Source organism: Sceloporus occidentalis, unplaced genomic scaffold, assembly GCF_023333645.1.
Source record: "Sceloporus occidentalis isolate IW3139 unplaced genomic scaffold, rSceOcc1.0.p SCAF_3, whole genome shotgun sequence".
In the NCBI taxonomy this organism is placed as follows: Eukaryota; Metazoa; Chordata; class Lepidosauria; order Squamata; family Phrynosomatidae; genus Sceloporus; species Sceloporus occidentalis.
Genome location: NW_028316983.1, coordinates 13,100,124 through 13,116,255, shown reverse-complemented (window position 1 = coordinate 13,116,255; position 16,132 = coordinate 13,100,124). Strand labels below are relative to the sequence as shown.

General features: G+C 40.6%; 1 protein-coding gene across 3 annotated transcripts in view; it reads left to right on the top strand.

The window, feature by feature from the left end:
* Window positions 1-16,132, top strand: part of SS18L1 (SS18L1 subunit of BAF chromatin remodeling complex) — a 40,968-nt gene that overhangs the window by 14,401 nt on the left and 10,435 nt on the right. For 2 of the 3 annotated variants that reach the window (XM_089513670.1, XM_089513669.1), the window contains exons 3-8: window positions 1,732-1,816; window positions 3,012-3,156; window positions 6,248-6,445; window positions 7,950-8,114; window positions 12,251-12,352; window positions 13,571-13,663. In XM_089513670.1, the coding sequence (XP_089369796.1) occupies window positions 1,732-1,816; window positions 3,012-3,156; window positions 6,248-6,445; window positions 7,950-8,114; window positions 12,251-12,352; window positions 13,571-13,663 (788 nt within the window). The remainder of the gene's footprint in view (window positions 1-1,731; window positions 1,817-3,011; window positions 3,157-6,247; window positions 6,446-7,949; window positions 8,115-12,250; window positions 12,353-13,570; window positions 13,664-16,132) is intronic. The other variant, XM_089513671.1, reaches the window with a different exon arrangement.

The window sequence follows — 16,132 nt, the reverse complement described above, 5'->3', positions numbered from 1 at the left end:
CTTGTGAGCAAACATTTTGACTTGCTGTTATAGCAGTTCAACAGCCATGGCATCATTGAACAGAATCTTGGGTTTTGTAGTTTGGTTAACAGTTCTCTGCCAGAGAGCTCTAGTGCAGTGCTATTCAAAATAGTGGTCCCTGGACCAGTGCTGCTCTCTGAGCTGCTGGTCCCTGGCAAGTTTCCAGAAACAACTGTAACCAATGGACACAAATATAGTGCCAATCCCTGGCACACTGGACAAAAATAATTGCTGGTCCACTACATCAGACAGGCTGAGAAGGATTGCTTTAGTGCCTTTCCCTAGAGCTCCTTAGCAAAGAATGATGGCTATGTTACGAAACTGTGAGTCCAAAAGATGGAGCCATGGCAATCAGGTATAAATACAGGTTGAGTCTGCTGTATCCAAAATACATACTAAAGAGTGAAGCTGGGACATTTTCTAGATGGAAAAAAAATGTGCTCCACCTTTGTCACTGGACTCCCAACCTCCATAAGCGACAGCCAGAAGTATTTGAGATTCCTAGTTTTTTGGGGGGTTTTCGGACTGTGTGGCCATGTTCTAGAAGAGTTTCTTCCTGACATTTCGCCAGCATCTGTGGCTGGCATCTTCAGAGAATGCTTGCCTGGAAAGGAGTTTTGTGTGTGTGTGTGTGAACCTGGGAAGGCAGGAGTGGTTTGCATGTGTATTGTTCTGTTGCTGATGACAGGCCTTAGGGTGGGAGGGTATGCGATTCTGTTTTGTTTTAGCTTTTTGTTTTTGTTTGTTTGTTTGTTGGATTTTGGTAGTCGGGGACTACTCTTCTTCTGTTAAGTCTGCATCTTTATGATTTATACAGCTAGTTAGCTTGTCCATTTCCATCATCTCAATTAACTTTAGCCTCCACTCTTCTAATTTTGGGGTTTCTTGACTTTTTCATACTTGTCCCACCACTATTCTTGCCGCTGTTATCAGATATAAAAATACTATTTTATCTATGATTCTATTTCCTCTGTATCTGGAATGGTATTTTATTCAACCTGTTAAGTAGGTATATCTCCAGTTTCATCTCATATTTTATCTTCAACATTTGTGTAATTTCAGTATATATCTGTTTTCAATACATTTTCAGTTTTGGACATCTCCACCATATGTGGAACCAAGATCCAGTTGCCACTTCACATTTCCAGCAACGGTCTGAGCCTGTTTTATAGATTTTAGCAATTTTCTTTGAGGTTAAGTGCCATCTATGCTCCATCTTCCAGTAATTTTCTTGCAAATTTTGAGATTTCATAAATTTCTTCATCTTTTCTCTTGCTAATTTCCAACTATCCGTATCAATCAAATTACCACAATCGGATGCCATTTAATCATATCATCAGATATCAGTTCAGTTTCCCGATCTATTTTTCTCAAAAATGGTATGATTTAGAGGTTCTCTTTATCTGAAATCATATTTCTGCAGTGTGTTTTGGACCTGTAATTCTATCTGTGAAATACTGAGAGTAGAGTAGTGAACTTGCAGGTGCAGAGAGTAACTGTTGCTCATGTACCTGCTCACATAAGAGCTGTTCGCACTCACACAGAGTAAATTTGGCTCATTATCTTGCCAGGTTCATAAATAAGGTGAGTTTGATTAGATGCATGCACCTAGACAAAGAGGGAAAAGGTGAAGTTACACTTTTAAAAGAAGAAAACTTTCTGATATGGTTGATGTGCATCAGGTATAAATTATTTTTCCTTTGCCTGTAGATATCAACAAATCTTGCACAGAAATCTGGTTTACTTGGCGACAATAGCAGACTCAAACCAGAATATGCAGTCACTGCTTCCTGCTGTAAGTACTTGCACTCACGGTGAGTCTAGTTTGTTGGTTGCTGGCTGGAGAGATTTGAAGGTGTCCATTTCTTTGAGCAATACATTTTGATAGATATTTTCTACAGGATAACAAATAATGTTGAGATCTGTTAGTGTCACAAGGCCTAGGGATGATTTTCTCCAACACATATTTTAGAGTCAATATGGGAGGCATACAAAGTATTTTCCTTATCACTGGCCTGCCTGTTTCTGAAGCTGCCATTTCCTAACATTCTTTAATGTATACCTGGTGGACTACCTTATAAAATTAGGTAATGCAGCAGTACATTTTCTGTATGTGAAAAGCAATAATAATGTATCTTCTCTGCATTTCCAGAATAAACATTACTGCCCTCTTCCCAACATGTCATGTGCTTTTGGGAGATGCCCAGAGCTTGGGAAAATTATTTTGCGATTGTCAGTGTTCAGAATTCCTAACATTCTCAGGCTCTGGATATTATTATTATGAAATTGGGGCTGGCCAATGTTGAATTTGATTGTGTGAAATTGTTGGTCCTACTCATCTGGTAATACATGGCAAATTCTCTTTTTTACTTCAAAGAAAGCATCATAAAACCCAAATGCAAACCTTCATTTAATATTTCCTTTCCTTTTTGTGCAGTGAAAACTGGGATATTTCTAGATACTTAAAACCTTTGGATACAGTGCTTGTTCTGGGAGCACTCCCATCTGTGACTAATAAGGATAGGCTCAGCCTGTGTGTGTGTGTGTGTGTTTTCTAATTAACTGGCTGCTAATTAAAATGGATTATAAAATATACAGAGCTGCCATTACCCAACACATTTTAGTGTTTCTCCCGCTCCCATCAGTTAACCTCCTAACTTCATGTTAATCTTCTGTAAATGTATGTGTGTGTTTAATCCAAAAAATACGTTTTATCTGTTTTAACCTCCAAAATATATGCTTGGATTCTTCTTGGGCAGCTTAGATAAAAGAAGGGGATGATGCGTACTATTACTATGGCTGTTGATTTGCTCGTGCTTGAAAATCCTTTTTCATGATGTGTTTCATTATTCATCATGGCTAACAATAAATCATCATATTGGTAGGACATCTGCTGGATCAAACATCAAAACCCCCAAAACAATAGCAGCAGACCCTCCTAAGAAATCCTTCTTGCTGAATATCTTTCTTCTCCTTGTTGCCATCCACAGCCACCAACGCAAAACATGTCTCTGGGCCCAGGAGGAATGAATCAGAGCACATCCAACCAGTCTCTTCATCCACAGAGCAACCTCAGTGATGCAATCGGGACGGGCCTTCCACCTTCCTCCCTCATGCAGAGTCAGATTAGCAACGGTGAGCTTTCTGTAGTTGCCTGGCAACTCCATCACGACGGCCCAGGCTTGCCTTAAAAGTGGCCTTTTATGGCTGTTTAACTAGCCTCCTGGGCACACGGGGAACCTCTGTGGATGCTTACATGTACACAAACCAGCTCTGCAGTTTGTACAGGTTGTTGCAACAGTGAGCATCCCATTCAATCAATAGCTGAAAGCCAAGGCCATTGATTTTGAAATCATTGAGCCTGTAAGACATTGACTTTAGTGGCTTGTGTTGTACATTGCATAAAAGCCAGGGGTGTAGTAAGGGGAGGGGGGAATGAACATTAAAAGGTAAAGGTAGTCCCTTGACATGGGTGTCTAGTCATAACCATTGCTCATCTCCGGTACTAAGCCAAAGAGCCAGCGTTGTCCAAGGACTACTCTGTTGGTCATGTGGCCAGCGTGACTGCACTGAACGCTGTTACATTTCCCACCGAAGTGGTACCTATTTATCTACTTACATTTGCATGCTTTTGAACTGCTAGGTTGGCAGAAGCTGGGACCCCCTCCCCATTGATAGAATTAGCCCTTCATATCCACAGATTCTTTATCCAGAGATTCAAGTATCCACAGCTTGAAAATATTCAAAAATAAAACCTTGATTTTTTTCATTTTATATAAGGGACACCATTTTACTATGCCATTGAATTTAATGTGACGAGCTCCATGGATTTTCATACCCACAGGGATCCTGGAACCAAACCCCAGTGGATACCAAAGGCCCATTGTAATTCTGCCTGCCACATGAAATTTTCTTTCATTCCCAAATTGCTAGCATTGCAAAGTGTGAGGCCTTGAAAATCACTACACCTAGAATGTTTGTGTTTCCTGCATTCACATTCCCTCACTAGCTTCTCTCCTGAATGTCTTTGAATAGTGAATCTGAAATTTTCAATTGTTGTAATGCTAGAAATTTGAGAACAGAAGGACATTTTTTTGAGGGGGTGGAATTCCTATGGGGGCAAAGCCTTTTTTCATCCCCATAGCTACATCCCACAACAATGTGTGCCAGCATCAAAGTCCTTGCTATGCCACACATAATTTTAAGTATTTTGAAGACCACAGAATACCCTTGAGGAAGGACTGCAGTCTTTTCATACAACCATTTTTTAATTTAAAAAATACTACTGGTTACCTTAAGTGTTCTTCATTTGTTGCTGTCAAGCTTCAAATCAATTCTGATTTATAGTTGTCCTGTCTTGGGGTTTTCATGACAGGGTTTGTTCAGGGTGGGTTTGCTTTTGCCTGTTTCTGAGGCTGAGAGAGTGTGACTTGCCCCGAGTTACCCAGTGGGTTTCCGTGCCTAAGCAGGGCTTCAAACCCTAATCTCCAGATTTATAGTCTAATTCTCAAATGAGTACACCACACTAGCTCTGTAATTTTTCAGTACAGCACTACAGTGTTTGGGTTGGGGTCATTTTGTTGTGCCTTTTGTTAAATAATTGGGAGTTAGAAATCCTTGGAGAGCTACTGTTTATCACCCAGAGATTTACAAGTGGATGGTTATGGCTATCCAGTGTGTGAGCACACAAAAATAAAATCATTGTCTTTTAGGGTTTCCAGAGTGAAAAATGAAGATGAATACTTTAGTAGTTGTTTAGAAGAGAGAATTTCAGCAGGTGTTGCTGGTCACACAACCAGGTAACATGCAACACAGAAATGGGTAACAAGCTACACCTGCTGAAAATACCTCTTCTATGCAAACGTTAAACGTTCTCCAGTATTAACTCTGGCAACCCTGTTGTCCTCTATAAGAATCTTCCTCATGAAATTTTCCTTCTCTCTCTTTCTAACATTGCAATAACTTAAAACTTTAGGAGAACATTCAGAAATACAGTGTAGGCATCCAAAGAAAAGGGACAGAGGTTCCTGCGAAAATGCAGTCACAGCACATGTAAGGGAGGGGGTTAAGATGTTTTTAGGTGCTATATATAGGCAAAAACATGCCAAACTGTAGACCAGTAAAAGAGTTTTACCTTTGTTGGAGGTAGAAAACCTCAAAGAGTCCCAGTGTTTTTGTTCCTTCTTGTTTAGGATTCCCCTGTTGCAGCTAAATTTCATAGATTGAAATCTAGGGGAGGAAATATATATTCGGGATAGCCATTTTGGCTGTTCAGCAAAACACAACAAAATCCAAAATCCACATGCAGCAGTACCTTTATTGTATGATTTTTAACATCTTTGCTTGATGAAAAAGCCAGCAAAGCTTCAAAAGCTCACATAATGTATTTTATGGATCCCCTCCTCCCATATAATCCTTCCCACACACTCAGGTCCTCAGGAAAAACTAGGCTGGTGGTGACTTCCCTGAGGGCCTTTTCAGCCGCTGCTCCAAAAATCTGGAACGACCTGCCAGAGGAGGTTCGTCAGATCACATCTCTTGACACTTTTAAAAAGGTGATAAAAACGACCCTCTTCCGGCTGGCTTTTCCAGACTAACCTCTCCTAAAACAGAATCAACCGCCCATGTTAATCAGCCTCCCCTTCGTTATTGCCCATTATTGTCATATTGCTGTCACTTCTCACCGAGCTGTTTGAACTGATGTTGTTCCAGTTAAATGTTTTTATTGTTATTATTTTTTATTGATGGGGGGAGGGTAGAAGGGTGGGGGTTTGGGGGGACTGTTTCCTTATTTTTTCTTTGACTTTGTATTTGAAATTTTCCTTGCTGTTACCTGCCTCGATCCTCAAATGAGAGAGGCGGGGTACAAATAAATAAATAAATAAATTTATTATTATTATTATTATTATTATTATTATTATTATTATGCTTTGAACTTGGCCCACTAAAGGGTATTGCTGCTTGTAGAAATATAAGAGTTTGAAGTGTGAACTATTTTTAGTGTCTCTGCTATGCTAGAAATTGGAGAGGATTAAAAGAAAATTTCTCATTTGGAGCACAATTTTTACTGGGGATGGTAATATCCTCCTTCCCCTCTCCATAGCTGTATTTCCTGGTCGGGTCAGCTTACAACCTTTCCCTGCTCAAGACTGACAGGAGGTAAAATCTGAATAGCCTTCAGTAGCATCATTTGTTCTCATTGCTTCCCTCTCTCATTTCTGTTCAGGTCCCAATCATGTGTCTATGCAACAGTCAGGCCAGAACACCATGCCCACAACTTCCCTGAGCATGACTGTCAGTAGCCACGGAACTGGGCCCGGATATAGCCATACAGTGCCTGCGTCTCAGAATGTACCAATGCAAGGCCAGGGGTCGATAGGCAACTACGTCTCACGAACAAATATCAACATGCAATCTAACCCAGGTAAGCTTGGCTAGGTTTTGTTGTTCTTGGGAAAATATGTTAAGGAAAATGCAACATGGGATATACAGTGTAAGAAATAAAACATGTATGTGAGAGTCAGGATGACTCAGCAGAAGCAATTAGAAGCCACACAGGTGTAAAAGGTAATGTAATTAACAAGTCCTAAATGCCAAGGACAGAAATACAAAGTGGATAATTGAACACACCTGAGAATTGTTAAGTGGACAAGGTGAGATGATGAAATCATTAATTGTGGGATGAACCAAGAGAACCAATGAAAATGGTTGTACACGCCCACTGGGTGGAAACTGACAAGAGTGGGTGGTGTTTTCCAAGGGCTATAATAATGGCTATGAATCCCAATGTATTTTGTGGGTAGTAGTGAGAAGTATTGGAGTTTTGTTGGATAGTTTTGGAGCTGTATATAGTAGAATAAAGTAGATCTTTTATATAAGACTACTGAGTTGTCTGGTGTCTTGGGTAAAGATACAAGAGCCAGCTGGATCCTGAAGAAGTGTGAAGACTTCTGTGGAAGAAGAGTGAGAAGGCTTGGAGAGTTTGTCAGGGTCTTCAGCCTATTCTCTGTAACTCTGCTGCTTTAGAGCAAAGCTTTAACCACTGGCCAAAACTGGTCAGCGCCGGTGCGTAACAAGGTGGTGAGTTCGAGCCAGAGGTGAAGAGCTACAACTCCCATCATCCCTGACAAAATATGCCATTTGTATCAAGTGTCAAAGGCTTGTTGGACTGAGAGCACTTGTTACGGGATGAAGGCTGGGGAGGTAGACGGTGGAAGGAGGCCCTTTCATACTACACAAGTATAGCACTACAATTCTATTTCAACCATCATGGCTGTATCCTGTGGAATTTTGGAGTTTATAGTATGGCAAGGCACTAGAGTTCTCTGGCTGGAAATTCTCAATAAATAGTCATTTCCAGGATTCCATCGGATAGAACTTTGGCAGTTCAAGTGTAATCACAATGCTACAGTTGTGTAGTGTGGAAGGGCCCATAGAATCATGTTCAGAATTGAGCTGCTGAAGAGTTCTTGTGTAACTCTGAAGCTTGCCTGGTTTTTGCCTTGACAAATCATTTGTTGAGCACAAGTAGCCATCTCTCTTTTCAAATGAGCTCTCATTACTAAAAGCCTTACAGTGTACAAAGACAGAGAGAAAAAAGTGAAGGAAATGGAACTAAAAGTAAACATATGGGATATTTTTCATCGTGTATTTAAGATTAGTGGCTGTAAGACTGAGAGGAGCATGATCTGAAGACCAGTTTTGTCCACTGTTGTAAGCCGCCCTGGTTGCATTGTGCAGAGGGGTGGGGTAAAAATAAATGTTGTTTTTGTTATTGTTGACCCTAAAATTGCACACTTTTTTTGAGCCTTGGGGGGTCGTAAAAATGGCCCTGGAGGCTGCATGCAGCCTGTGAGCCTCTCTTTACCCACCACTGATATAGATATATAGATTCTGAGAATCACCATATATGTTTGTATGTGTTACAGTGTCCATGATGCACCAGCAAGCAGCAACGTCACATTACAATTCTGCGCAAGCAGGGACTCAGCATTACCAAGGGCAGTCTTCCATTGCCATGATGAGTCAGAGTAACCAAGGCAACAGCATGATGGGACAACGGCCGATGGGTCCCTATCGACCTTCTCAGCAAGGTAATATATCTTAAAAACAGTGAACTGTCTCAGCAGTATTGCATATGTCTTACGACTGCAGCTATGAGACAGGGATTTTACCATCAGATGCTGTCTGTGTGGCTTTTCCCATGGAAAAAGTGGCTGTGATCAATAACATGACACTGGGAAGAAGTGATTAAAATTTTCTTTTCATACCTATTTCCTACTTCTGGGCCAAATAATAGTTCTAGAGGAGGGGCAGGTGGGCCAAATGATAAAGAAAACAGCATAGGAGGAATGGATTAAAGTAGCCCTCTTTGAACATTTTGGTCCTGATCCATATTGGCTTCCCTTCCCCACAGTATCTTCTACCAAAATTTGAGAGATTATATGTCTAGTCATAGAATCCTAGAATTGAAAGAGACCTCAGGGGCCACCAGGTTCAACCCCCTGCCATGCAGGAACTCACAATCAGAGCACCCCAACAGATGGCCATCAAGCCTCTGTTTAAAAACCTCCAAAAGAAGGAGACTCCACCACACTCCAAAGCAGCATTTTCCAACGTCAAACAGCTCTTATTGTCAAGAAGTTCTTCCTAATGTTGAGATGGAATCTCTTTTCCTGTTGTTTGAATCCATTGCTCTATGTCCTAATCTCTGGAGTTGCAGAAAATAAACTTGCTCCATCCTCAATATGACTTCTCTTCAAATATTTAAACAGGGCTATCATATCGCCTCTTAACCTTCTCTTCTCCAGGCTAGACAAACCCCAGCTTCATAGGGCATAGTTTCCAGATCCTTCCCAATGTTGTTGTTCTCCTCTGTACATGCTCAGACATTTCTGATCTAGTTAAGGTGAACCAGCCACATAAGACAGAAAAAGCTGCAGCATAAGCCTAAACATGTCTACTTGGAAGTAAACCATACAATCTTTGTTGTTGTTAGCTGCCTTCAAGTCGACTTCGACTTGTGATGACCAGACAGATGATAGACCTCCAAGTTACCCCATCCTCAACAGCCCTGCTCAGGTCTTGCAGACTCAGGGCTTACACCCACAAAACAGCAAATAGGATTGTATCCTTATACACACATTCTCCTGAGTACAAAACTGTAGCCTTAATAGGTATGTTTCAATACTTCTGCTATTATTACCAATCTGTAACAGTTTTGTAATCATCCTGGGTAGCAGAATTCAATTGAACTTCATACACAACCAGACATTTATAAGCTTTGGCATACTTCTTTCTGTTTCTCCTCATTTCCTGCCACAGCAGGTGCAATCCTGATTTTCTTTGCTCCTGATTCCAAAGGACAGAGTTGTCCTGGGTGCTACTTGGCTGCTAAATTGTCCCAACCTGAAGCAGTGCACAATGGCTAGCAAAATTCCCTTTTGGAAAGGAAGGTGATGAACGGGTCTGAAACCATGCTCTTTATGTGCATCCTAGAAAAGAGAAAGAGGTCTGCATTTGGGATATAATCAGCAAGAGAGAGAAAAGTTGATTCTTGCAGCAGTTGGTTTAGAAGAAAGAGCCATGTTACTGTAGGATTGCCAGGTGTCCCTTATTATAAAGAGTGTCCACTATTTGAGGGCTGGAATGTTTTTTCCTTTTTATAGACTGAATGACCTGTCAAAAAATCCTGTATTTTTGGATGTGAGCCCTTCGTATAGACAGAAGTGCGTGCATTATGTAATTTATCACTGACGCCAGTAGTTTAATTTTACAGAGAAATACATGGGCTGGGGTAACTGAAATCAATACTTTCACAGGGTATTTAAAAAGAACACAAACTTGTCAATAGCTACTTCATGATTGTCAGCCCAGGATGTCTTTTATTTTGACTGTCCTTTAAAAAAAACAAAACTACACACTATAGAATTGTGTAGTCAACCAGGCTGAGGCTTGCCTTGTAGAAAGGGGGTGCAAGCATACGCAGATAGAGATCCTTGGTATGAGGAGACGGCCCACTGTATATCATACATATAGCCATACTTTATCTTAATTTTTCTAATAAACACAACACACTTAAAAAAAAAATCCAGAGCGGCATGCCACTGGTCCCAGAATTTAGCACTACCAAGGAAATTGTGGGAGCCCATTGCAACTTGGAGGTGCCTCATTTGAGTCAGTAATAAAGCTAGAACTTTTTACTCCAGCTATAAGCAGTTCCCCAAACAGACACAAGTGGCATTTCTGTTTATTTCATGATGTTCAGTTAAGCTCTTAGAAACACATAGCCATAGTACAGTGATGGCGAACCTATGGCACACGTGGCTCTTAGTCCTGGCTCTTCCAGCATTCTGTTCCCAAAATGGTCAGACAGGAGTCTTAGGGATCCAAGACTATCTGAAAAACTGTTATCTCCCTATCCAAACCTACTGGAGTCTTAAGTTTCATAGAGGAGGGCTTTTTCTCAGTCCCACCAGCATCAAAGGCTCACAAGAGAGAGAGAGCCTTCTTGGTAGTTGCTTCCACCTTCTGGAATTTTCTTCCATGGGAGGCTAGGCTGGTCCCTTCTTTACTATCCTTTTGCTGGCATGCAAAGACCTTTTTCTTCCAGCAAGCTTTTAACATATAATTGCTTGCAAGGAGCCTTCTTGTAGGAGCAGGGTATGCTTTATTTGTAACTTTTGTATGTTTTTACAGTGATTTAATACTGTTTTTAACCTATTGCTTTCATGTGATGATTTTTAATGGGTTAAATATTTTGTTGTTAAGTATTAGCAGACTCTTTGCAAGCTGCTTTGGGTCCCAATTGAGGAGAAACATGGCATGCAAATGAATAAATTAAAAGTAAATACCCACAGACAGGACATAAGGCATATAACTCAGTGGGTGACCTTTCTCAACCTATCCTGTTTTGGATTCTTTTGAGGATAAAATAGATACAGCTGAATGTACTCTAAACTCTTCAGAAGAGTGGAGTAGATACAGCTGTAACTAATCATAAAAAACTTGCTGTTTATACAGCACTTTTAGTATTTTCAGAGCTCTTGACATATATTGTAATCGCCTGCTACAGTTGTTACCATAATCCTATTGAAATTGGTCAGCATTATTATCCCCAACTTGTGGAATGGGACTGAGACCAAATGTGCTTGCCTAGTGATTTTGCTTCATAGTGAATTTTTATCCTGCCCTTCCTACAGAATGCTCAAGGTGGCTCTCATGTATTTTATCCTAACAACCCTGCGATAAGCCCTATGCAATCTTTTGTCTGATTTTCTTGTGGGGAAGAACTATGTATGGGGACATGGGTAGATATGTAATCTCTGCCCTTTTAATACCATACATTATGTGGCAGGATAAAGCTAATTGCCATTCATTGCATGCAATTACAGAGCGCTATATGATATTTGCCTGCAATGAAATGCTACCCTGGAATGAGCGGCACTGAGCGCTTACGAGTGCACTCAACCCATCTTGAGTCCCAGCTTGCAGGGAAAGGCAGCGTGGTGGTGGTGATGGTAATAGTAGTAGTAATAATAATAATAATAATAATAATACACTTGAGCAAGCAAAGACCAGCACACGCCAATGGTGAGTCAGTGTCATTCAGTGAGATTCATTGTGCAGGCAGAATTTGAAACTGGGCCTCCCCATTCTTTTGCCAATACTCCAGTCCCTACAGCAGGAGTGGACAACTGTGGGATGCTAGGGAGCTACATTGTCCCCACCCAGAAACAATGGAGGGCTGCATCCTCCCACTGCAACCTCCCCACATAAAAAGTCAGTGTTAGCCCCCAAATGCCCTCTGGGAACATGGAAGACATTTAGCCTTGTTTTTGGAGCTCCCTTTGTCCACATCCTGTTTCAGGAAAAGTCTTGTTCTTGGCGAAAAATGTCCTGGGAGGAGGGGTAAACGTGTAAGAAATGCCCTCATGCCACTTAAAGGAAATTTGTGGGTAAAACAATTCTTTTTCATGATGCTCAGTTAATCTCTTAGGAACACATAGCTGTCCTCCATTATACTGGCTTTTGGGTTGGAAGTTCAGAACAGAGACAAGACTTAAAGCAGGGCTCTTTATTCTTGTCCATTCTGCTGCACCAGACCTATCAAGTATGAGGCAAGCCAAGACGTAGGGAAGATACACATAACTTGCTTTGAAGAGGTATTTTTTTGTTTCTTTTTGGCATCACTGCAGACTGACTGAGATCCTTTCACTCTGGTTTGTAGGTTCCTCTCAGCAGTACATGGGCCAGGAGGAATACTACAGTGAGCAGTACAGTCACGGACAAGGTTCATCAGAGCCCATGAACCAGCAATATTATCCTGACGGTAATTTTGCTGAGCGTTGTGTAATATGTTTCCAAATGCCACTGAACTGCAAGAAACTTTACCCAAGTTGGAATTAGAAAGTGAAAGCCAGTGCACACACATACACTCTTAAGGTCTTTTCTTGAACGTTGCAACCATTGATGATAATGGAGGTTATTTTCCAACAGGCTAGAAAGTCAATATCACAGCAGTTAGGGGATCAGGTAGCATGGGTCACAGTAGATTAATCAGGGTGAAATAACAATTTTTACAAGATGAGGAACAGAAGAGGTGAAGCCAAGAAGGAGCAATAAATATCCAGGAAGGAGTATGTAAACAAGTGTTAGCATTCATGTGACCACTTTCATTAAATTAGCATTTGTGTTAAATATTTTTTTTAAATTAAAAAATGTAAATAGCAGGTATGGCAGATTGGGACTGGGGAAAACCTTTTCAGGGAGTCATGCCAACAACAATATGGCATAAACCTGTGTGTTTCTTTTAAAACCCATTATACTAACACCAACAATATTATAATGTTAGATATTTTGCCAACATAGCAGATCCTCCCAACAGTGTATCTAGCAGTTCTTATGGTATTTGGTACATAGCTACCTTGAGCTCTTATGAGGAAGGGTGGAATATAAAACAAAATAAAATCAGTAGTTTTGCTGGTGGGGAAGGTGGAGTCAGGCAAGGCAACAAAGGTGGTTAAACAGCTATAAAAATATCCAAGAAAACAGAGATGATTGGTGTAAAGAAACATCCATTATCCATCAAGTGTTTCAAGATAAACTGTTTTTCATAGGGCAGAACCTTTACAACTTTACAATTCAAAAAAATAACATCTGAACTCAGGTACTTCTAATTTTAAGATTACATGCTTCTCTCTTTTTATCCATCTGTCCATTTAATCTAGATGCAAGTTACAGTTTGGTCATTTTTCATACTAAAGATCTAAACCAAATTTAATATTTCCCCCTCTCCTTCTAAGAAGAGGTACACTTCCATAAGGTGGAACTGAGCAGCTCTAACATTTCTCAGCTATTCAGCACATAACATTAATTTCTAGAATTTGAAAAGAGAAGCCATAAGAGTTTTACAGATATATTTGTAGTTAATACATTCCCTTTTGGTTTCAGGGTAATCTCCATATGTTTTCAAATGCATATGTAGCTTTCCTTCTTAATCTCCATTTCTCATGTTCCTTTCTTTCCTGTTTTTTCTACCTGAGTTTAGGTCATAGTGACTATGCGTATCAGCAGTCATCTTATTCTGAACAAAGCTATGACAGATCATTTGAGGAGTCCACACAGCACTACTATGAAGGCGGTAAGGAGATCCATGGTGGAAGGGTTTCTTAAACAGGATGGAGGTGGGGGACATAATGAGGATATTTACTTCCCAAATAAAAATTCTGTCCTCTTCTCTGAATTTAAGTCCCCAAATCTCTAGCATTGCAAAGACCAAGACATTGAAAATGGTTTACAATTAGGATTCTAATGTTTGCTCTATTTGCATGTCTTTGGTACCTTTTCTTTGGGTGCCTGTGCTCAACTTGGGTATTTTAAGTTATTTCAGTGCTAGAAATTTGGGGACTGAAGGAAAATTTAACTGTGGAGGGCAGAATTCTTATTTGCAATACAGTACCCTCATTTTCTCCTAAGTAGCTACAACCCTGCTTACAGAGCACATGACGCTTGGGCCATGCACATGGCACACACATGTACAGTCATCTTTCCACATTTGTGACTTTGACTTTCACAGATCTGATTAATATGCTCTCTTTAGGAAACTCTAGGCCTTCCAGCACAACTCTATGATCATTGTCCACAAGAAGTCACACTAGAGGATCTAGAGTTTCCAAGACAGAACACTTCTCTCACCATATGTAGGTCCTCCAGCACAATTCTATGGTAATCTTTTGACAGATGTTGAACACAGACTTGTACTGGAGGAGCTAGAGATTCCTAGAGATGTGTTCCCTCTGGTAAAAAAAAACCCAAACAAACAGGATTTTTTTTATTTGTGGGTTTCCCACTTTTATGGAGGTCTTGCACCTCTAGCCCCATCAAATGTGGAAGGCCCACTGTATTCTGTTTTGATCTTGCCTTACAGCACATAGGGACGTAGCTAGGATTTTAGGAAGGGGGGGGGAGGTCCAGACTAAGTGCCACCATTATAATGGGGCTTGAGTGTGGCGGTGCAGCAGCACACACCATTCATTTTTCTAATGGAAGGGGGGGTCCGGACCCCAAGACCCCCCCCCCCTTGGCTATGTCCCTGCAGCACAGATATGTCTCCCCTCACTCCATTTTTTCTCTAGGGAAGTCACTATCCAGATACTAGGTAAAAGTATGAGCCAAGGGGAAGTCTAGCATGTCAGGGGAAAAAGATTGGGCCATGGTAATCAGGGGGTGGAGATTATCAAAGATCCTCTCCCTCCTATCGATAGTTTGAAGTGGTGCAGCTCAGTAAACAATATACGTACCACATAAAGTTTCTGCTAATCTGCTCCAATGAGTTTAAATGGCCAAGCCAGGATTTGAACTCTGATCACCAGCATCCTAGTCCAGCACTCAAACTACTACACCACGCTGAATCATAAATACTAATAGTAACTTAAAATAATAAAACTTAACATCAAATAGATTTTATGTGCCTTCTCTGTTGTGGCACCCCAGTTATAGGGGTGGGGGCTTCTCTGCTGTAGCATCACAGTTGTGGAATTTGTTGTTTGTTGTTGTTTGCCCTCAAGTCTTTTCAAATTATAGCGACCCTATCATGGGGTTTTCTGTGGCTGAGAGTGTGTAACTCACTCAACATCACCCAGTGAGTTTCCAAGGACCAAATATGGAATCAAACCCTGGTCTCCAGAGTTGAAGTCTAACTCTTAAACCACTACACCACACTGGCTCTCGTTGTTGCTCTTATTTGCCATCAAGTTGACTTCAATGCATGTTAACCCTATAAATGTGAGACTTCCAAGATCCTTGATCAGTAACTGCCCTGCTTAGATCATGCAAAGTTAGGGCCATGGCTTCCTTGACTGAATCAATTCATCTGTAATACAGTCTCTGTCTTTTCCTATTGCCTTTCACTTTGCCAATCATTGTTGTCTTTTCCAATGTGTCACTGTATCTCATGATATGTCCAAAGTACAACAGCTTCAGTTTAGTCATCTTCACTTCTTGTGAGAATTCAAACTTGATTTCCTCTAAGACCATTCATTTGTCTTTTAGCAGCCCATGGTGACCATAGAACTCTTGTCCAGCAGCACATTTCAATTGTGTGAATTTTCTTCATTTTACAGCTTTCACAATGATACACAGAAATATATGGAATACCCTTTCTTTTAGATGCCTGATTAGCAGCTAAACTGCTGTTATTCTGACAAGTGGAAACACATTGTTTTACAAGACTCTTTGTGTCCCAACTGGTTTTATACAGAGTTACACATGTGGATGGTTTTGAATTGTTTTAAAGTATTTTGGCAATTTTAATCTGTCTTCTTTTAACTGGTTAATTAAATGTTTTTCTTCTTTTTGAAATCCTGTTGTTTACATTGTTTTAAACAACGCCAGGGTGTCACCACTGAAAAGGCTCTTACTACAGTAGCTACTTGCCAAACCTCACTTCAAGGGGCTGCCTTAACATGACCTCAGAATATGATGCTACAGTCCATGTAGGTAAATATGGAAGGAGGCCTTAATACAACAACACATTTTGTTGTTGTTGTTGCTGTGTGCCTTTAAGTTTTTTCTGACTTACGGTGACCTTAAGGCTATAACACGTTTTTCT